This window comes from Peromyscus maniculatus, chromosome 2, assembly GCF_049852395.1.
Source record: "Peromyscus maniculatus bairdii isolate BWxNUB_F1_BW_parent chromosome 2, HU_Pman_BW_mat_3.1, whole genome shotgun sequence".
NCBI lineage: Eukaryota > Metazoa > Chordata > Mammalia > Rodentia > Cricetidae > Peromyscus > Peromyscus maniculatus.
Genome location: NC_134853.1, coordinates 116,718,618 through 116,740,516, shown reverse-complemented (window position 1 = coordinate 116,740,516; position 21,899 = coordinate 116,718,618). Strand labels below are relative to the sequence as shown.

Genomic DNA, 21,899 nt, shown 5'->3' with positions numbered 1-21,899 from the left:
GACATACTTAAATTCCACCTTCAGAAGAGGGAAAATTAAAGTAACTCTTAGCCATTAATATTGAAACACAAATGAAAGGTACATAATGTTGTGAGTTTTCACTTTACCTCATGTATATCTGGTTCTAACTGAAATTTTAATGGGCAAAGATAAAGAGAAATGTATAAATACAGTAATTTTTAAAATACACGATATGTAAGGAGGTAAAATATTAATTCTGAACAGATTAAGGACAATCAGTTTGGGGCATATTGCTGTGTCAGAAAGTACACAAAAGAAAGATTACATTTAAAGGATACCATGGTTGACTTGGTCAAATCTCAGAGAGCAGAGCATCAAAACAAAGGAGGAGAGTGACAGACAGCACCCCTGAGAAAGAGCCAGTTAATGAGCCCTGGATTCCATTTTGAGGAGGGAAAAGTTATAAAGGAACTGAGACAACTGACTGTACTTGAAAATGTTTTGTGGTTTAGATAGGACCATGGTGTCAATGAACAATCTCCTAATTATCACCATTTTGCTGTTTTGCTGTTTTTAGGAAATACACGCTGAAGCTTAGAGGGGGCTCAAGAATCTGCATTTCTCCAAAAATCTGAATCCCTAACATGAACACTGACTGTGCTAAACAGAGAAAGCTTTATAATAATAATAATAATAATAATAATAATAATAATAATAACTATGAAACAGCTATAAAAGGTATACAGGAAGGAGTTCCTTATATCCTGACAACTTTATTTTGCAAGTTTGAAATGAGATGAAAATACATGTAAGGTACAATTAAAATGCTTGTTCTCAAGGTCTTTGCATAAGGCTCAGTAGACAGCCCGTCAGAAACAACCAACCTTTACTAAAGATAAGAGCTTTGGCTGTTTATTGAGTGAAAAGCATCCTTTAAGCTTAAGATCTGCATCCTTTAATTACTGTTAACTTACTTACATTGAGGCGCTCTCTCCAAGCCTCTGTGACCCTTCCTGCAACTCTTACTGCAAATGTCTGGCTTCTGTCTTTCAAGTCCTTTGTTTTAATGTACATATTCTAACTGGTTAATATGACCGATCTCTGTGAGAAAGGCACTGCCTACACCATTGGTATTTTTGTTAGGTGTACTTTAATCAATGTCCTAAGCATATGTAATTCTCAATTGTTGGCTATTGATAATTATGGCTCTTTAGATATATCAGTTTAACAAAACTCTGTAATTTCTACTAAAAATACTACCTGTAGTTTTCTTCTTGTAATTGTTCTAGTTGTAACTGTGCATGAAAATACTTTTTCGCAACCATTGTATTTGGATCATCAAAAGAGCCATCCAACTGGTCAAGCTTTTCATTCATCATCTCATTCTCAGAAACCAGTGAGTTCTTCTCATCTTGAAGTGCAGTCACCTGAGAAACAAGCATCAATAGCAAAGCCACCTCTGAAGAGCTGGGGGTTCTGTATTCTAATTCTGACTGAGGGATGAAACAGTTTGACTAAGAGGTGATTTTTAAGGATTCTTCCAACACCAGAATTCTGAGTATAGGAACTTTAGGTCAAACAAGAGAAATCAAATCAATGTTTCTAAATCTAAAGAACATATAGTTTGAGGTCTAAGCTAATTTTCAGATGTAGTCATTTTCTCAGCCTAAATTCTCATTGAGGTTCACAGCAGAAAATAGCCAGTCACATATTCTGGAGACAAGCATCTGTAGTTAAAAAACCAATAAAAAAAAAAAAAAAAAAAAAAAAAAAAAAAACAGCTAGACTGTTTTCAGTCGTACAAGGAAATTGCTCATCTAGTCAAACTGATGAAGTGAATGTAAGTGGGTAATGGTAAAAGAGCTCAGGGGTAAAGGGGCTTGTCATCCACATCTGTGGGCCTGAGTTCACTCTCATGGTGAAAGGAGAGAACCAAGTCCTGGAAGCTGTCCTCTCCCATTCTTGTAACATGCAACTGAATCCTCATGTACTAAATACCTGAAATTCTCCAGTTGGTATAACGTGTTTCTCAAAGACTAATCAAGCCAACAATTCTCAAAGTAGAGAAAAATACTTAAAAAACTCCTGCTTAAATGTTAAAGAATCATTATTTTAATGTCTCTTCCATGAAATAAAAACCAACCTTCAGAACATGTTACTCTTCTCTCCTCAGGAATTCTCTGTCCATACCTGCATATCCAGTTCCTGGCACCTTTGCTTCAGCTCTTCCTTCTCTGCTGTGGCTTCCTGAAGCTCTTCTAATGCCCTTTTAAGCTAAAACAGAAAGCATCATTCTCAGTAAACCACATTTAGTGAATTAGAATGATAAATTCTTCTATCAACATGTGTATAGTGATATGAGAAATCATGTTTAAAAATCATCTGTTAACTAATGAGCCTTCATGTGTTGCCTTAGTGTGACATTTCTATAATCTTACTAATATTTAAAGATAAGGTCCCACAGAAATGAAATTTTATGAAAATTCTTGGTATATATTTTAAAAGTTATTAGATATTATAATTTTTTAATTTCATGCAAAAATAAAAGAAAGTATGCTTATATTTAAACAAAATTTCTATCAAAAAATAAATCTGAAATACTCTTCAAGATATCTAATATTATCCCTGGTTGAGGGGTGGGGAGCCAGAGGCCGACAAAACAAACACCTAAAAATGCACTTGGCCTCTCCTTTCACCCTTCCTCTTTCCCTGGACCACCCTCCTCAGGTTACAGAAAGAGAGAAGGGAACTTTAGCCTATGGAAAAAGTACTTCACAGGATCCTCACTCTTGGAGCTATTTCTTTAATCTCAACAAAAGGATAGAAATTGTGTGTGTGTGTGTGTGTGTGTGTGTGTGTGTGTGTGTGTGTGTGTGTGTGTGTTGTGTATCAGTATTGAAACCATAATAAAAATTTTAGAGATTTTTAAAAATTATCTCCTGTTTAATAGTATAACCATATAGAATGGACCACATAACTATTACAGGCAAACTGGAATCTTTAGTGTCACTGACTCTTGGAACATGATCACAGAAAACACTAAAGCTGTCACTCCTTCCATACATTAGAAAACATGTATTAATATCCAAGTGGGATCTTACAGCAAATCCCACGGAGGCATCGCTGCACATGAGTTCACCCTTTGTGAAATAACTGGTAGGGAACCATGCCACTCGTGTGAGCTCTCCTCACACAATGAAAATCTTACCTGCTGCTCTAATTCTCCAATGGTGTCACTTGCAGGAGAGCTCACGATTTCTTTACTCATCAACTAGGAAGTTAAAATAGCAAAGTTAAATACAATGGTACAATCTTTATGAAAATCTATTTACCAGAAGTATTATAAATTGATTTATATTTAGCCTTCTTTTGTCTTAATTTAATGAACCTTAGAACATTAACCAGATAAAAACTACATTAGAGGTAGAACCAAGTAAGAATGTTCAAGCATATTAATGATAAGATTAAGAATAAATTACAATCCAAGTTTTAGGAGACATTACTGATGATAAACACAAATACATTTTTTTAAATAGGGACTCTTTCATTTCTTTTCTCTTGTTCTTTTTCTAGTCAGAATTCTCATGAGGTAGATTAAGCTTGGGATCCTCCTTCAAGAGCAAGGACTATAGGGTGTACCATCATGCCCCTCTTAAACAATGATTCATATGTCATCAATTAATGCTTTTCACCCAAGATTTATAACTGAATTAAGAGCCAATACTGAACCCCAAGAATTTGATATCCTTCTAGTATATCTGATGTAATAATAATCTTGAATTCTTAAATTCAAGTTATTTGACTCCAAAATCTAAGTGTTCACAAGTCTAAAGTTCTAAACGCACATGAAACAGACATACTAGCTTTTCACCCTTCCTAATGCTGCTGCCCTGTAATACAGTTCTTCGTGTTGTGGTAACCCCAACCATAAAATTTCATTTCTACTTCATAACTGTAAATTTTTCTATTGTTATAAATTGTAATGTAAATATCTGTGTTTCTCAAAGGTTATAGGCAACCCAAGGGCTTGCAACCCACAGCTGAGAACTACTGCACTGGTGTCAGGAACAAGAGAGGAAATGGAACATCCCACGTGCAGTAGGGTTGATTATTTTGCTTTCATTAGTAGAAGGTATTGAAAAGAACTTTAAGAGGCTGAGGACTTAGATGTGTGGAAGAGCGTTTACCTAGCAATCACTAGAAACTGGGTTCTGTGCTGAGCTCCAAATTAAAATAAAAGTACTTTAAAATATCAATTATCAGATGGCTTTTAGAATTAGAGGTTCTAAAATTGGGCTTGAAGGCTTTTAACATTTTTTAATGGTTAAAAAAATTTACACAGTTTTACATAATTTGGTTCAGGGTTTTCATACTCATGTGAACGTGGTAACACTTACCTCCTGAATTGCAGTCATGACCACATGCTGAACAGATTCTTCAAGGGTCATTATATTTTTAATATGCTCTATAAACAAAAAATTAAGTTTGACATAAAATTTGTTCTATACAATTTAACTACCCAATAACCAAAGTGTGAAAATTAATTAAGCACAAATGATCCTTCATGAAATATACTAATTCACTAATATGTCCATTAAAAGCAAAATGAAAATTTTTACCTTTAGTAATTTAAATTTAGCCAAAGAAAAAACCCTTTAATTTTTCTAAGTAAAAGAAAAATAATACAAGCAATATTAAAACTATTGATAATAACTATCCAATTTTAGATTCAGAAATATTAGTTGTACCATCTGCGTCTCAGGAAGGCTTTCAAAGGTATGTGTGCAGCCTCCCACAACACCTGTTCAGCATCCACTAATTCTTGCCATGTTTAAAGCTTTCCAAACACATACAGCAAGTAAAGGTGATTCGTCCAGATAAGAGATAAGGAACCTTAATCAAAGAATGCCTCAGAGATATGCAGACTTCAGTCCACTTCAACTGTATGTTCTTCCCCCTACTACTGCCTTCAAATCTAATACTTTTGTGCTTTAAGGATTCTTTTAGACACTCCTATAAGCTCACCTACCACCCAGGCCCACAGCAGGGTCTTGGGTTGGCCCACCCTAACATCTACCCCACCTGATGGAGCTGGTAAAGGGATTGGTCCTGTGGAATGATACCAGCAGGATCTCTAGGACTCAGAGTAGCCACAGGATATCCCAGAGTTTTGGTGAGGATCCAGTGATGACTGTGTATCAGAAACCAGAGACCCTGAACCAGACCAGTGATTCATTTCAATGAACATTTGCTGGTAAAGCAGATTGGACAAAGGGTTATATACAAAAGGGTATATTTATATATACTAGGTGACACTCCACTCCCAATGCCACCAGGATGAATGAAGAGGTGTTAAAGAAGTGGGAAAAATGGAGAATCGAAGAGGTTTTTTTGATGTATGCTTTGTTCTTGTTTTTGTTTGTTTGCTTTGTTTTTTTTTTTTTTTTTTAATTTTCTTTTGGGAGGTACTGCAGAAGTGAGGGGAGGATATGAGTGGACTGGGAAGTGAGAAGAATTAGGGTGTATGATGTGAAATTCCCAAAGAATCAATAAAGAAATTATGTTTAAAAAAAACCTTCCCCTTTGAGAAGGGTATTACAATAACGAAGCCAATCCTCACTTCAAACCACAAAAGTACAGAAGTTGTTTTATTCAACTTATTGTATTTTTTGTTTTTGTTTTTCCTATTTTCATTCCTTCTGCAGCTCTGAGGATGGAATCCAGCTCTGCATATGACAGACGAGAGTTTTGCGACTAAGCCACATCCTCAGCCCACTAGTAGTTTTTTATTTAACTATACAAACCTAATTGCTAATCCAGACACATATTTTGAAAGTGAAACCTTTTTTGAATGCACTGCTTACTAAACTTCCACTTATATCTCCAGGAACTGAATTTCCTTTCAAAACTATGAAGACAAGAATACTTAATAATGCTTAGGCCTAAATTGTAAATGAGATAGTATGTTAAAATTTGCAGGATACAACAAAATCAACACTAGGAAAATTGTAGCTTGGACTTTCAATCATGGCTTGAAATAGAAGCATGATGAATTTACAAGAAAATGGAAGAATGCAATACTAGAAATTAAATAATACTGAAATGAAATAGAATCAAAGCCAACGTTACTTCTCTGAAAATGAATCATGTCTGAAATTTTGGAAACATAAATTACGCAAAAATATGCTATAAATAACCAGAAACTAAAAAAGAAGTATTAATCAAAAAATAAAAGGAACCAAACTGTAACAAAAAGTACTAGATTTTAAAGCTCAATTATTCCTTTTCAAATTCTGAATAGCCAGGAACCTGTATGAGTAAAAATTCTTACTTCTCACAAAAACAAACAAAAACCCCACAACATACAGAACTTTACTATCCCCTGGCACTAAATATAGAAAAAACAATTATGTGCCCTCTGAAAACAGTAACTACTAAATACAGACACTAATAGGAAAGTTTTATGGTGTGTGTGTGTGTGTGTGTGTGTGTGTGTGTGTGTGTGTGTGTGTATGTGTGTGTGTGTGTGTGGTTTATAGACTTAAATTGAGTTTTATGTTATTTTATATTTCTTGAGCTTGAACTTACTGAATTTATCTATCCTGTATCCTTTCTTGAACATGAAGAAGTCTTTATGAAGGAAGTGCCCTAAGACCAAGCTTTGGTCAAACCACACAGTAGTAGTATCAAAGCACTTCCCATCCAAGATATACAAGTCTCAGTGCGAAGGAGATTCAAGTCTACTCAGTTTACCATTTTTATGACAGTTTTTGCTCAGTAGTACACAGATTACTATGCTTATGTATACTAGTGTAATGCACCAGTTCCATTAATATGTGCACTACTCCACTTCTCAAAAACAAACAGTAGACAGGTTTCTTCTAAACAGCGGGTATTATTTGAAGAAGTTTGGATTATAATTAGCTGAATATTTTATTATGAAAAATTAAATGAACCTAAAATTCTACCTTATTAACTACCCAGTGTGTCCTAAACACCAGATATCAAACTATTTGAACTAAATACGCTTAATTTAGCCACTGACCACCAGAATACAGGACACTCAAGAGCTGTAGCAGTATTAATGACAGGGAGGTCTAGAATTTGGATCTAGTTTGTTGCAGGGTGATTTCAGCCACACAGTAGTGGGGAGATAACATCTTCTTGTAAAAGTCACCACTGAGGACTAGCAAAGTAGAATGTTTCTAGAAAGTGGGTCCCTCAAATGACCACAACTCGCTTACCTTGCTTCCTTTCACAGTTGACTGCACAGCCTAGAATAAGCTGAAGCAACCTTCCAAGCTCCACAGGGTCTGAACACTCAGTTATTTGGTTTAAATCAGGGATAAGTTCTTCAGAAATCTGCTGCCCCAAAAACTGAAAAATCAAATTAATAAATTAGATCACTCAGTTAAGTAGGCTACAAAGAATTTTATTATTTAAAAAAAAAATAATTTAAAATAAGTTCATGAAAGAACTCAAATAATTTAAGATATCACAAGTCAGTAATATTAACAAAAACTAAGTAAGCAATATCCTGGCTACTCCTCAATATTCAGAGTCAACTGTATTTGGTTTTTATTTGACCTCACTATCAAAAAGAAAAAAAAAACAAAACAAACAAAAAACAAACAAACAAACAAGGATTTGTTAAGAAGGACCTAGGTTATCTTACTCTAACAAAAATGCTTTCACAGTAAGTAGTAGTAGCCCAAAATATAAAGGCAATATTATTAGTAAAGGTAAAATTATTTATACAACCTAAAGAGAAGTCAGATTATCTGAAGAATATTTGTAATAGTATGTATCACTTAGAGTTACAACATAATCCACTGCACTTCTACAAATGAACAACAAAAATCCAATAGATTTGACTTCTCCTGTCCTTTCCTTATTTTCTTGACACTTATGAAGTTTCTAAGGATTCTGGATGCATAGAGCACCCAGAAAATTCTTATAGCAGTATTAAAACTTTTACAAGGAACTTTTAAGTTTATTTCCGTGACATTAAAAAACAGAAGAAAACTTCTTAAATAACAAAATCAGTTCAAAGGCCACCAATTATTACACAATAAATTCTATTTGTAAAAATAATCTAGAGTATCAAAATGAGAGCTATCTTCTTTTCTTGTTCTTTTTTGGAAATCCAATGCATTCAAGCTTTAAACCTCACCATTTCCACAAAAATTCTGAGTGCTCTGAAAGTGGCAATATAATTATTGTAATTATGAATTTCATTATAATATAATGCTATAAACAAGAAGTCAAGCAACTACAATTTTTGTTTAAAATCAGGTATTTCTTGTACCTCATGATAATAACTTGTAATTCCATGGAGGACCTTCTTTAAGTTACTAGCCTAAAGTAGAACAAAAAGAAAAAATAAAAGCTTGTTTCATGTTAATAATGAAAGACAGACACAAAGGCGAGAGACAATCACATTCCCAACAAAAAGAAAACATTATCAAATTCCTCACCAAGAGAGAAAAATGTGTAAGAAACCTAATAAAAAATTCAAAATACTCCTATGAAATGAAAATATCAGAACTGATAACTGAATTTATTATTATCAGTACTGAAAATCATAATCATCCATGGAAACTTAGGGATGCCTCCCTATGTAACTGATGGGAAAATTAAACAGAACATACATAAAATATACACTGCACTATCAGCAAATTTGTCACAAGACATGTTTAGGGAATAAATGAGGATGTATACTGCTTTCAGGTGCACTTGGAGCACTCACTAAGACACAATATATATGAGAAAGCAAGGCTGTCATCTGTCCCAAGAACCCATACAAAGGTGGGAAAGGAGATCAAACTTCCCAAACATGTGTCTGACCTCCACACACATGATGTAGCATGTGCACACTCCAAACACACAACATATGCACAATAATAATAAAATATAATGTATGGAATGTGTAAGACAGTGTTTAATATTAGGACAAAAATAGGTCTAACGATTATTATTTAAACCTCTTCAAGAAGCAAGATAAAGAAGAGCATGTGTGAACAATAAAAAGAGAAGTAAATGAGGAAATCAATTAAATAAATAAAAATTTTTAAAATATAAAACTGAAAAATAATATGCTAGATATTACTAAGGAAAAATACAAAAATTTCCAGCATCAGAAAAGAATGGTAAGACATCATTACAGAAGGCTCAGTGATTAAGAACACTGGCTGCTCTTTTAGAGGACTCTGATTCAATTCCCAGCATCCATGTGACTGCTTACAACTGGTTATAACTCCAGTTCCAGGGGACCTGGATACTCTCTTCTCACCTCTGCATACACAAAGCATGTGTAAACAGATAAAGCTAAACACCACACACACACACACACACACACACACACACACAGAGAGAGAGAGAGAGAGAGAGAGAGAGAAATTTCCACCATGGAATTTTCCCCCAAAGAAATTAAGTAAAGATTCATGCATATAGTAAAGTCTAAGAAAAGATTTACTGCTATAGCCTAAACTAGAAGTAATTCAAATATCCTACCAGGTGAATAGCTAAACAAAAACTGCATATCAATGTAGTACACAACAATAAAGACATAATGATTAATACAGGCAACACAGATGAATCTCAAAATCATTATACTGAGTAAATGAAGTCTACATACACAAACAGTGCACTGTTTGATTGCATTTATACAGAACTCTAGAAATGAGAACTCAAGTGACCCAAAACAGACCCACAGCCATCAGAAGCAAGTCATTGGGAGACCAAAGTGTAAGTTCTAGGATGGCAGAAAAGCTTTGTAAATATACATGGTATTTATCTATGGGTAAACTCAGGTCTCCTAGTTACTTTGTTATTGCATGATAACACAAAAGCAAACAGGGAAGGAAGGTTTACTGACTTACAAGTCCTGATCACAATCAATCACTGAGAGAAATCAGGGCAAGAACTCAAACAGCAGGAGAGGCAGAAACCTTGGAGGATAACTGCTTAATGACTTGATTTCAAGTTCACATCCATTCAGCCTGCTTTCTTAAACCTCCCAGGACCACCTGCCCAGGGGTGGCACTGCCCACATCAATTAACAATGAAGAAATTGACCACCAGACATGCTTACAGGCCAATCTTATGGAAGCATTTCCTTTCCAATCAGTTTCTGTCCTTCCAGGTAACTCTAGTTTGGGTCAGGTTGACAAAAACTAACTGGTACAATACATGTTAACTCAAACTGAAAAACACATTCATGAATTAAACTTTTTAAAAAGCACTGAGTTGAGTTCAGCACCACTGTTAAGAGCTCTGCTTGCATCATGTGTCCTCTCCCCACATCCATTTCTGCATACCTTTATTCTCCAGTTGTCTCCAACATCATCTTTAATTCGGCTTAACCAAGAATCGTTGAACCAGGCTACGTCACTAAAACAAAAATATAAAACCTAAACATTAGAATGTTTTTGTAACATGAAAAACAAAACTGAATCAAGGTATGAAGTAGTAATAGTTTAAAATCTATCCTTAGTAAGATTAGCAGTAATTTAAATGAAGCCTTTAAATTTTTCGTGATTATGAAATTTTAATTTGGCATTTCCTTCCCATATTGTTATTTAAGTCATTAGCACTCCCAACTAAACAAGCACTTAATAAATATTCTGCACTAGGCATTCTGCTACCAAGCCTGAAAAAGTACACAGAAATCCAATACTTTGAGGTATCTACCATACATGGAGTGCTCAATCTGTGTGAGGTATTCCTTCATTTAAATATCATAGTAACTTGGCCAAGGATAAGCTATGCTCAATCTCCCTGTTCCCTAAATAGTAAAAGTAATTTGCCTCAAGTGACACTGGTACATGGCAAAACCTCAAATTAATTTAATAGGTATGGTTAAATAAAATGTTTAAATGAAGAAATCTACAAAGCTAAATACTAAAGAAAACATCTGTTTTCATTAGAAATAAAGCTCTATGTTAATACTCAAGATTGAGACAAACAACTAACATACAAAAATATGATGAATTTAATGGGGTTTTGAACATGCAATATAGACAGAGCATATTAATAGACTATATTCTCACTATTTGGAAGCCTTGTCTAAGGGACTGAGCAAGATCAATATAAAAATTGACTACTCACTGACTTATAGAGAAAAGATATTAAAGAAGTAAAGAGCACAAATAACTGAAAGAAGAGGTGATAGACACTGAGGCCTAAGTCACCTTTGATCCCTTTGCAAGGCCTCAGGAGAGTGCTCTGAGACAAGTGGACTTGTACTTTACAGATAAACTAATATGGGGTGGGGGACCCTTTCCCAGGCCAGTTCTCGAAGCAAATAAATAAATAAATGAATGAATGAATGAATGGACAAATAAATAAATAAATAATAAAAAGAGGATGAGGATGAAAAAAGAAACTGAAAGCAGAATATACTGCACTGGGAGAACTCCGATTTCTCTGCTCTAGCTGTTCTGGTACACAGGGGGTCACTCTGGCTGGGGAAGCAAAATATGGCTTTTCCATTTTCAATTCATTTACTTAAGAGTTCCTAACTATCCAAGTTCTCCTGGCTGCTAAGATTACAATTACAAAAACAATGTAGTTGAGTGCATGCTGCTAGCCAGGTGTTTATCCAAAATGATTTAATGAGTCAAAATTGTCAAAAACTTTAATATTAGATTAAGTAATATAACATCCCAGGTATGGCAGGTGTCATGGGTAACTTCATCTGTCAACTTTTCTGGGTCACAATACCAAATATTTGGCCAATCACATCTAAATGCTGCTACAATGACACTTGTAGATACAACTTAGGTAAGCAGGTAAGGAGAGCAGATAACCCCCGGGAAAGTGAGTGGGCCTCTCCCAGTCAGAGGACTGAGGAGGAAGACAGACTTCCCTGCAGGAAAGAGTAAATCTCAGCAGCAGACTTCCCTCCGACGCTGGTTCTCCAGCCTTCTGGCCTATTCTGCTCTGCAAGCCTGTACAGGTAAATGAACCAGTCCCTTAAAATAAACATATGCACACTCACACACACCCCACTCTTGGTACTGCTACTCTGCAGCCCTGACTACTACACGAATCCCTTCACCAACCTTCCCCTCAAATATAATCTAAGTTTAGCAGTCTAGGCTGCTAATTACCTTCAAAAATTAAATCTACAGATTAACCCATTTTCATTATCTAGTTCTTCCCCAATTCCTCCCCTCTTAAAACTTTGTGTTTCTTTTCATTCCTAATCAATTTTAGTCCTAAGAAATACTTCTTTCTTCATAATAACCTTGTTCCTGCCTTCTTACAAGCAAATTCACCCTTCTGGAAAAATTAACATCTTCCCACCAGTTAAACCTGATGTTCAACCTCAGAAACTTTGTATTTTTTTTTTACACTGGCACATCATCTATATGACTTAATTACTTAATTTTTTTGTTTTTTTTTACATTTATCAGAACTTGAATGACATTTAAAAAACACCAAAAAGAGAAGATGACAAGAGTTAATGAAGAAAAATACAATCCAATTATTTTCTAACAAAAACTAAGCAAAAATCATTACGTTTAATTCCATTCAGGGTGTGTCTTGAAAAATGTTAGCAGCTAACTTGAGGGAATAATTTTATTTCTACTTACTAATAAAAACTGTATTGCCTTTGATCAATGCCCCAAGACTATTGTTGAATGAGAATCTTATCAAAAGGACTCAAGGTACTGAATTTCTATTGTTACCACTGAATAAACACTGGCTTTGGAGCCAGACTAAATTAATACAAACCTCAGCCTTACAATTTTATTCATTGACTTCTAAAAGTAGCTCTCTACATCCTCACTCCTCATGATAAACTGGACATAAAAATAATAAATAATATGGTGTATAAAGAAAAACTTCAATAAGGCATGGGAAGATGGCTCAGTGCATAAACACATGTGCTTGAGTTCAGATCTGTGGCACCCATGTAAAAGTTCAGTGCATCAGTACACATCTATAACCCCAGTGCTGGGTGTGAAGTGGGGGCCAAGAGGTGGATCCTAGGAACTCACTGCCAATCAGGATAGCCACAATGGTGAGCTCCAGGTCAGAGACTAGCCTGTTTCAAAACATGAGGTAGAGAATGAGAAAGGAAAATACACATCAACCTCTGGGTTCCATGAGCACACAACAGACAATTGCACAAGCACAGACACACACATACAAATAAGCCGTATAATAGGACCTGGACCTCTAATGATATATTTAGTAAATACTCAGATATCGGCTATCATGGTTTATCAATGAACTGCTCAAATACCTGCAAAATGAAAAGTGAATGGTAAAGGCTAAAATATTTCAATTCTGTACCACACTCGTCTTTGCAAAAGACATCCAGTCACAGATAATAAAAACCCGCATATATTACATGGCTGTCAACTGACAAAGAAGGGGAGTGGATACATTCTTGGTAGCAGTATGTAGAACCACGTTTTCCAAAAAGACATGTTTCAGTTTTAACTTTGTGCCTATAAATGTGACCTTGTTTGGAAACAGAATCGTCACAGAATCAATCCAGGTAGGAAGTGATCATATATTGATTTAGAATGGGTCCATAAGACTAGTGCCCTTAAAATGGAACAGATATGCCTGCAAACAGAGAAGCTAAGCAGAGGCACAGTGACACTAGAAATGCCCAGGACTGCCAGAAACTGGAAAGGGCAAAGAAGATCCTCTTGCGGAAGCTCTGGAGTGAGGACAGCCTGCCCAACAGCTTAATTTAGTCTTCTAACTACAGAAACTGAATAAAGAGAATAGAGTTTGGTTGGGTTAAGCTATTCAGCCTGTGGCATTGTTACAGCAGCCCTAAAAAACTAGCACAGTTCTAGGTGCACCCCCCACCCCCCGCCCCAGTGCACAACTTCTTTTTCCACAACTGCACCTTCTACATGCATTTTTAAAGGAGTGCACATATTATATATCCAAGCTAAAGATAAGGAACTACAGAACCCATCACTAAGTCAATGGATCCCCATGGCTAATCTTATAGCTTAGACAACTGTTTAAGATCTTATTATATAAATGTATATCGGCCTCAGATAAGTAAAAATGATTATCTAAAAGGTTGCCTTTTCTTTAAGAAGCAGAATTTATCTTCTCACCTTTATTAACAACTTTCATGTGATTTGATATGAATCATCAGTAAAATTTATTATAAATGTTACCATATCAAAGTAAACAGTACTTTGAAACAGTCAAAGAAATAGAATGAAATTAGTCTTTTTATTAGGATTATGATACTTTGATCCAAATAAGTAAAACTTATTCTTGAAAATCTTACTGGCCCACATACAGACATCTAGAAAAGGGTTAAAAAAAAAAAACAAAATAAATGTTACTTAAGTTACTTAGATGATAAAGAAGTTAAAACAAAGAGTACAATAAAACAGGCAAATTAAAAGTGGGAGATTTTAGGGGGACAGGCAGACAGCTTGGACTTATTTTAGATCACTGATCATTTGTTTAATGAAGAAACCTTTCTTATTAATGAACTTATTTTATTTTCCCTGAAAAATAAAAGCTATCCAAAGACAATAACATGCACATGAACAAGGAAAGAGAGAGAGACAGAGACAGAGGCAGAGACAGAAAGACAGAGAGAGTAAGAGAGTAAAAATCTGACGGTGGAAAAGAAAGCTATGAAGACACCAGATATCATTTAGACAAAATGCACCTGGTGCTACTCCAAACTGTGCTGGCAAATCTGGGAGATCAAACAGCCACACACAAAACACCAAAGAAAGACCCTATAGCATAAAGCCACTGAGCTCATCAAGACAAACAGAAATGTCGTCTTTGGAAAAGTATGGTATCTCATGTCTATAACTTGAGCAGTCTAGAGGACTGCTGCTCCAAGCATGAGGCAGCCTGGAATACACAGTAAGTTCCAGACCAGTCTAGATTAGAGTGAAACTCTGAAAAAATTAAAAAAGGAAAAAGAAAACCAGGCCTAGTTTAGGGGCCGATGGATGATGTCTTCACATAGCACTGTTAAGAAGTGAATGGATAGACATCTTTTATTCATACCAACCAAAAGTATTACAATAAAAGCAGCAAGAGAGACATTCCATCATGGCATCCTCAAATCAAGAAGTACCATGTTGGCTTTGGTCAAGTAGATGGTTTTAAAACAAGGTAAAAATGAAACAAATATTTTAAGAAAGTGGGGAAGTAAAGAGTATTTTTCAGTACCTGAAGAAATATTAACATGTTTTGAGTTAAATCTGCATACTCAAATTAGATAATTTTGAAAATGCCAAGTCATTAAGATTTTAAAATAATCTCAAGCTGTTTTTCTAGGAATGGCATAGAGATTCTTGTTGCTCTGTCTACAGAGTTTTTAAGTCAGTTTCATCTTGTAGACGGGAGAACAAATTCCGGTCTCTTTTTAAATAGTTATATTAAAAATTCTTCCATCTATTATTTGTTAATATTTGTCAACCATAATCCAAGGATTAAGATTGTAGTCTACGATATAAACTATATCCTCAATAGTATAAATGACTGATTCTGAACTCACAATGTTTAGTGTACATTAACATACCCAAGGCTAGAATCTTAACTACTTAAGTCTTGTCCATGCTTTGTAACTTCAAAGTCCATTAACTCAACATGATTATTGGTGGACTCACAAATAACAATTATTTCAAAATTAGATTTTTAATATAGTTCTTTTTCTAAATCAGTACCTACTGTGTTAATAGTCTCTAAGAATCTCTATATAAAGAACTGTCAAAAGAACAACCCACATCTGCAGGAAATGCATGCAAGTATATCATTCATTTATCCTTTTCTCCTTGAAGGATATATGAATCTTTATCAACCATTTGAGTAAAATAAATCTTTATAAACAACCAAGGAATCATGAGGTGGTAAAATGTTCTTGTTCCCTGGTTACAAGAATGCCTTGGTGCTGTATGTCTGACTGTGTCTACTGGACAGGATGGAATTTCAATTACCTTTATACAAGTGTTCTAGCTGCTATTGGGTTTACATTCTTATGAGGGATACTTAGGTCACTACTCACATTTGATGAAGAACTTGTGCCATGGTCACTCCATTAGTCAGCTGTTTGACATCTTGACAGGGTGAGGCAGTCTTGAATGTCTGCAGCTAAAATGACACAAAACAAATCACTTTACTGTTGTACTATCCCTACAATACAAAATAAATAGAAAGCAATTAAATTGATTTTATTTTGTTTAAGTACAGATGGAAGACTATTTCTATAGCTGTGTAAAATTTGTATAAAATAAATACATTTTTACATAAAATCAAGCCTAATATAGTAAACTACAGTGGTGCTATGTATGAAATTATTCAGCATTTCTGAATAATACAAACTCTCAGATGTATCTACTGTAAGGAGAGCATCAGAGAAAGAACTTCAAGATAACTGAGCAATTACTAGTTAAAAATGTCATTGAAGTTACTTGATAGGAAAAGAAAAGCTAGAAGTGTTAGGTCTGAAACTACTTATACCATATGAATGAGTTCTGAAAGAAACCAGGACTATCCAACAATTAGCCATAGAGCACAGACAGTTGAGCTATTTCAATCTACGATGGCTTCAGCTATTGCTAACATTTCAGATCTTGATTTTAAAACTGTTCAGGAGGCCGACAAGATGGCACTGCTGCTAAGCCTGATGGCCTGTGTGCAATCTCCAGAATTCACACGGCAGAAGGACAGAAACAATTCCTGCAAGTTGTTCTCTGACCTCCACACTCCAGCTGCATGTGTGCAAACAATTACACAAACACAATATAGGAATAAGTAAATTAATGTAATTTTTAAGATTTCATGTGCACTTTGAGAAGTAGGATAATGACATCTTTTTCAAAACAGCAAATCCAAGATAAGAAAAATTTTATAAAGCTAATATAGAAATCTAATCTCTACCCATACTTAAATGTATTATGATTTTCTTTTCCTATACATATTCATTCCCTTCACTAAATTCACTTACTATCCTCAAGTTTACCAATTAACTATCAAAGTCCATAGACTTCCATTCCAGCATAACTCACTATGATTTTGTGCATTTTGAGATTCAACAAATCTGTCCCTGTTTTTTCTAATACAAAAGAGAGATGGAATGGGAAGACTAAAGCTAGCTATTACTGCTTTCAAATCCCATGAAGATACTTTCTTGAGCTCCTACTTGATATGGGGCACTGTGGTACAAGATTACAAAGGCAAATCACCAGATTCTCCCTCAAAGCTGCTATCATTAAAAACTGCAAAAAAGAGAAAATGGCACATGTCATGTTGTGACAACTTGATTAGTTCATATTCACAATATACATGAATTATTTTTGAAAGTAGAAAAAAAGTTAATTAATTTAATTAAAATTTGTAATTTAGAAAAGCCTTCTTGTAGAAAGTTCCTGGATGGGAGGGCTTGAGGGTTAAACAGCAAAACTTTGAAGTCAAGGGCCAGAGGAAGGAACCCTCGGGAAATATGAATATTTTTATCATACACAGATAATAGAAAACATGACATTTTTAAGGAGCATGCATTTAAGTATCACTGGATTGTCAGTACAAAGGATGAGAAAAGATTGTCAACCAAGGGTAATGAAGAGACAGGCAGGAGTTAAGATGTTGAAGGACTGACAAACCCTTGGACTAGGTATCATCCTTAGCAAAACCATCTATGTAATGGGAAACAACTGGAAAAGTTTCTACCACAGAAGACAGTTGGGAGAACGCTGTGAAAGAGGGAGCATATGATATCAGCCATTTGCATATGGTTATGTGCTCAATGGCTACTAGACAATCTGGACTAAAAAGTCAAGTTTTCCTGAAGTGTAACAACACCTGTTCACTTAAAAATACATGTTCAAATCTCCAATAAGTCAGAAAGTCCACAGTGGTTCTTGTACATGTTGGCTTTAGAGAAATAAGGAATCACAAAGGAGTGGTAGGGAAGAGAAATGCACTAGAGATTACAGAATATCACATGTGCTTGTGTACAGGAGATGAGTTAGGAGGTTCCTGCAACCATCTTGTCTATAAAATGGACATTACCAAGACACATATAATGTGAACTCAGAATACAGAAGAAATGGGTTATATGAGATGTGAAAGAACAACTTTACAACTCGGTGGATACACTGGGAAGAGAAATTACAGTATCTTTAGAAGGAAAACATTGTAGCTACCATTTGCCAACATTTCTTATTTACATGCTAACTTTTCATATGTAACTTAAAGTCATCATCAACATTTTACAACATCAGTATGATTAGTGGCTTTAAAAGATCCATTTTAGAATATTAGGCAGAACAATCCTGGTAGGAGTCAGTGAGATGGCTTAGCAGTAAAAAGCACTTGCTCTCAACCTTCATGAGTTCAATTCCTGGAACTCACATGGAGAAGAAGCTCCCTCAAGTTGCCCCATTTCCACGGGTGCAATAACTGAACTTAAGAAGTTTGAAAAAGCAATATAGACATACACATACGGTGATCTATGAAATGCACTATGTTTAAAGCAACTTCTCCTCTTAACTTCAAATGAAAGTAGGTAACAGAATGTGATTTCACTTGGGTAAATTGAAAGGCTTTATAACCAAGAACAACAACAATTTTTTTTTAATGAGACTGGCAAGATGGCTCAGTGTTAGGAGCCTTGCTGCTCTTCCATAGGAATAGGACTCAATTCCCATCATCCACATGGCAGCTCACAACCATCTTTTAACTCCAGTTTGAGAGGATACAATACCCATTTCTGGCCTCACCTTGGGCGCTAGGCATGCATGTAGTACATGCACACATGTGCATGCACATACACACACACACACACACAATATTCAACACACAGAGAAATATTCATACACATAAAAATAAATAAAATCTCAAAGTATAATTTGATCAGCAATTTTCTCAAAATGCACATATATGTGCTTTTACTCTTTCTTTTACCTATTGAAGTTACAGCAAAAAAAAAAGAATTATTAAAATTATCAGGTATTAAATTAAAGTATTAAAAAAAAACTCACAACACTACAAATCAGAATGAAATTGGAAAACATTTCTTCAAACTTTACGCATTCCTTCTCTTAGGTAAATTACACTATTTTTCCCTTTGACCTTATATTTTCTAAGTGGCAGTACATTCTAAGAATTATTTAAAAGAAACATCCACATCATAAAATCTACCACTTAAAGAGTTACCGAAAGAGACAGCCTTCGCCTAGCCAGCTTCTCTCGATACTTCTGCTTCAGGCAAGGCCTATCCCTGCTGTAAAAAGCAGCACTAAACTTCCCCTCATCTTCTCACCGGCACGACTTGTCCCCACCGCAAGTTGTTTTTCTTTCAATCTTATAAACAGTGCTAGCTCTTCTCAAACACAAAATTACCCAGCATATTTGGGAACACCTTCCGGACCAAAGACAACCCCACAAATGTGTATTTGCTACTACTACCCTTAAGGCTATAGACAAAAGAGTTCATGTGTATTAATTACTACTAGCGGCTCTTCCCTGAGTTTGGAATGCATCCCCTATGATTTCTACTCCTTGAAATCATGAGGCAACTAAAAATTCAGAATGAGAAGTCTATACTAGTTAATGGTGGAATACCATTCTTAGAGGGCAGAGCCAAGACAACTCTATTTTGATCTAATATATTGAGATCCTAGTGAGTATTCTTCCTTTTAGGGTCACAGCAAAAGCAGATCAGGCAAGAGTTCTGGTGCCAAGCAGTCAACTACAAGATAACTTCAGAAAGGCCTGTCAGTCATAGTGAGTTCAAGGCTAACCTGGGCATCTTCGACTACGTATTAAGTAGAAAGGAGGTTGAGGATACAGCTACATTGGGCAGAGCACTTGCGGAGACCCCTCCTCCAATTGGGGGGAAGGGCAGCAGAAGCAGCAAAGAAAAATAAATGATAAAACAATGTTCTAGAAGAGTTAGAAGGAATAGGTTTTTAAGCTAGACCCAAAGATAAGGAGATAGTCTTTTGCCTAAAAGCCAAGATTCAGCTCAAAGTAGAGCCAAGTAGTATGTGCATGAAGCTTCCTAAGGAGTAGAACTACAAGGTTATTCTCAATCACCGAGCTGGGCAGTGTTAGGCAGAAATGTGCAGCTGGCCGTAACAGCCTGACACAAGACAGTAACCGTCTGTCAGTCATTCATTTTTCTCCAGTGTACAGCAGCCTGGGGGAGCACTGCAGAAGCCAACTGGCAACCAAGCCATCCTATTTATGATTCTATATTTGGTTCGTATTTTTTCAGATCTTGGGGAGTTTTGCCTTCCATTGTAGTTACACGTGGCTCTAAACTGGTTCCTGAGAGCCTAGCACAGAGTAGGAAGTTAATAAATACTGCTTTAAGAATGGAGATGATCATAATATTTTAAAATAGTGCAGTACGGTTTAAGAAAATCTTGTACTTCAACACCTGACAGGGAAGTCCATGACATCATAAAGAACCCAGCTTACCATTTCAGTCATGATCAGAGCACAAAACTAGAGGCCTGGACACACCCTATGATTAGCCATTTGTTTTTAAACAAAGCACATCATTAAAAGTAATACTGCCTTCTCTCCTGACAATCCTAAACAGAATAGCTAAACCTAAATGCTAATTTAAATGAACATGCAGACTGACAACGAGCTAAAATGCTTTTAAACCCTGAAATCCCAGCTACTGGCATTCTACTTAAAACTTGTCATTTAAGTCCAAAGTGCAAACGTTACTTCATTATTTCAAACACTCCCAGAGATCTTTTCCATTTGTCCTTTGGATTTACTCGCATTAGGAGATGGCTAGGCAATCTCTTGGAGAATGTAATCCTCCTGATCCAGTCTACTTACATTCCGATCTGACAGACTGCCCTCCACAAAACTACACAACTGGGTTGAGTTGTGAATCATCAACAGTAGTTTGTGGGACGTCAAGTATTATCTGAGCACAATAAAGGGTTAGGAATCACACCTGGATGCCAGTTCTAGGCAATTTCAACAAGTTAGAAACCATTTTGCCCATTGGAATAGTGGAAAAATCTGAGGACAGAGCCGATCCCAAGTCTGCACCAATGAATCCTGCATATGCATCAAGCGTAAACAAACAAAAATGCCAATTATTTTTTAAACTTTAAAAAAGAAAAAGGCATTAAGACGGGAAGGGGAGGCAGAGAAAAAAGAAAAAAGAAAAAGAGCTCCGATATCATCAAAGGCAGGTTGGCCGTCTCTCTTCAGCTGTCCTTATGCCAGGGGTGCTGTGTGGGCCCAAAGGGACAGCAAGCTGGGAACCGAGGTGGCCAGCGCCTCCTAACCACCTGTGCGCGGTGGGGCGCTGTGGCTAGATGGAGAGCCCGGGCTCGGACAGGCTGCGGAGCAGGTGGACGTGGCAGCCGCAGGTACCCGTGCTCAGCCCGCCCCGCGGGTGGCCTCGCCAGCAAGCTCAGACCACACTCACCCAGATGATGAGGCTGTCACACAGCGGCAGCTCGGGCTGGGGCAGCGGCTGCGGGTCCTCCATGGTCCGGGAACCTCGACGCCGCGCTCTCGGCGACGGACGCACCTCCGGCCCGGGCCCGCGTCAACGACCTACGCGCCCGCCACCCGGAGCTCGGCCGTCAGGCCTGGCGCCCGCGCCGCTCACGCGCGAAGCCTCACGCCGCCGACGTCGCCGCGGCGCGACCGCCCCCCTCGCCCACCGCGTCCGTCCCGTGCCACGGCACCTGAGCCAGCCCCGCCCGCCGATCGCACACCGCGCGCTGAGTGACCTCGGCGAGCACCAGTCACAAAGAAGCTGGGCGCCCGCGAGGCCGGCAGGGCGGGAGGAGCGGGAATAGGTCGCGCAGAAAGGGCTGCTGATTGGACACGCTCCAGGGGACTCTTGGCCAATCAAGGAGGGGCAAGCCCGGGCGGCCGGGAGGAGTGGGAGTGGGTGGGTGGAGGTTTATGACCTGGCAGGTGCAATGAGGGCGGGG

At 36.8% G+C, this 21,899-nt stretch overlaps 1 protein-coding gene across 3 annotated transcripts in view; it reads right to left on the bottom strand.

The window, feature by feature from the left end:
* Nucleotides 1-21,649, bottom strand: part of Hook1 (hook microtubule tethering protein 1) — a 45,068-nt gene extending 23,419 nt beyond the window's left edge. For 2 of the 3 annotated variants that reach the window (XR_013049222.1, XM_006974024.4), the window contains exons 1-9: nucleotides 21,383-21,649; nucleotides 15,983-16,068; nucleotides 10,281-10,353; nucleotides 8,270-8,320; nucleotides 7,206-7,338; nucleotides 4,359-4,426; nucleotides 3,170-3,232; nucleotides 2,152-2,235; nucleotides 1,222-1,388 (exon numbers count right to left, since the gene is read on the bottom strand). Coding sequence is in view for 2 of the 3 variants with exons in the window: in XM_006974024.4 (XP_006974086.1) it covers nucleotides 1,222-1,388; nucleotides 2,152-2,235; nucleotides 3,170-3,232; nucleotides 4,359-4,426; nucleotides 7,206-7,338; nucleotides 8,270-8,320; nucleotides 10,281-10,353; nucleotides 15,983-16,068; nucleotides 21,383-21,445 (788 nt within the window). In the remaining variant the exon portion in view is untranslated. The other variant, XM_042271429.2, reaches the window with a different exon arrangement.
* Nucleotides 21,650-21,899: the final 250 nt, after the last annotated feature.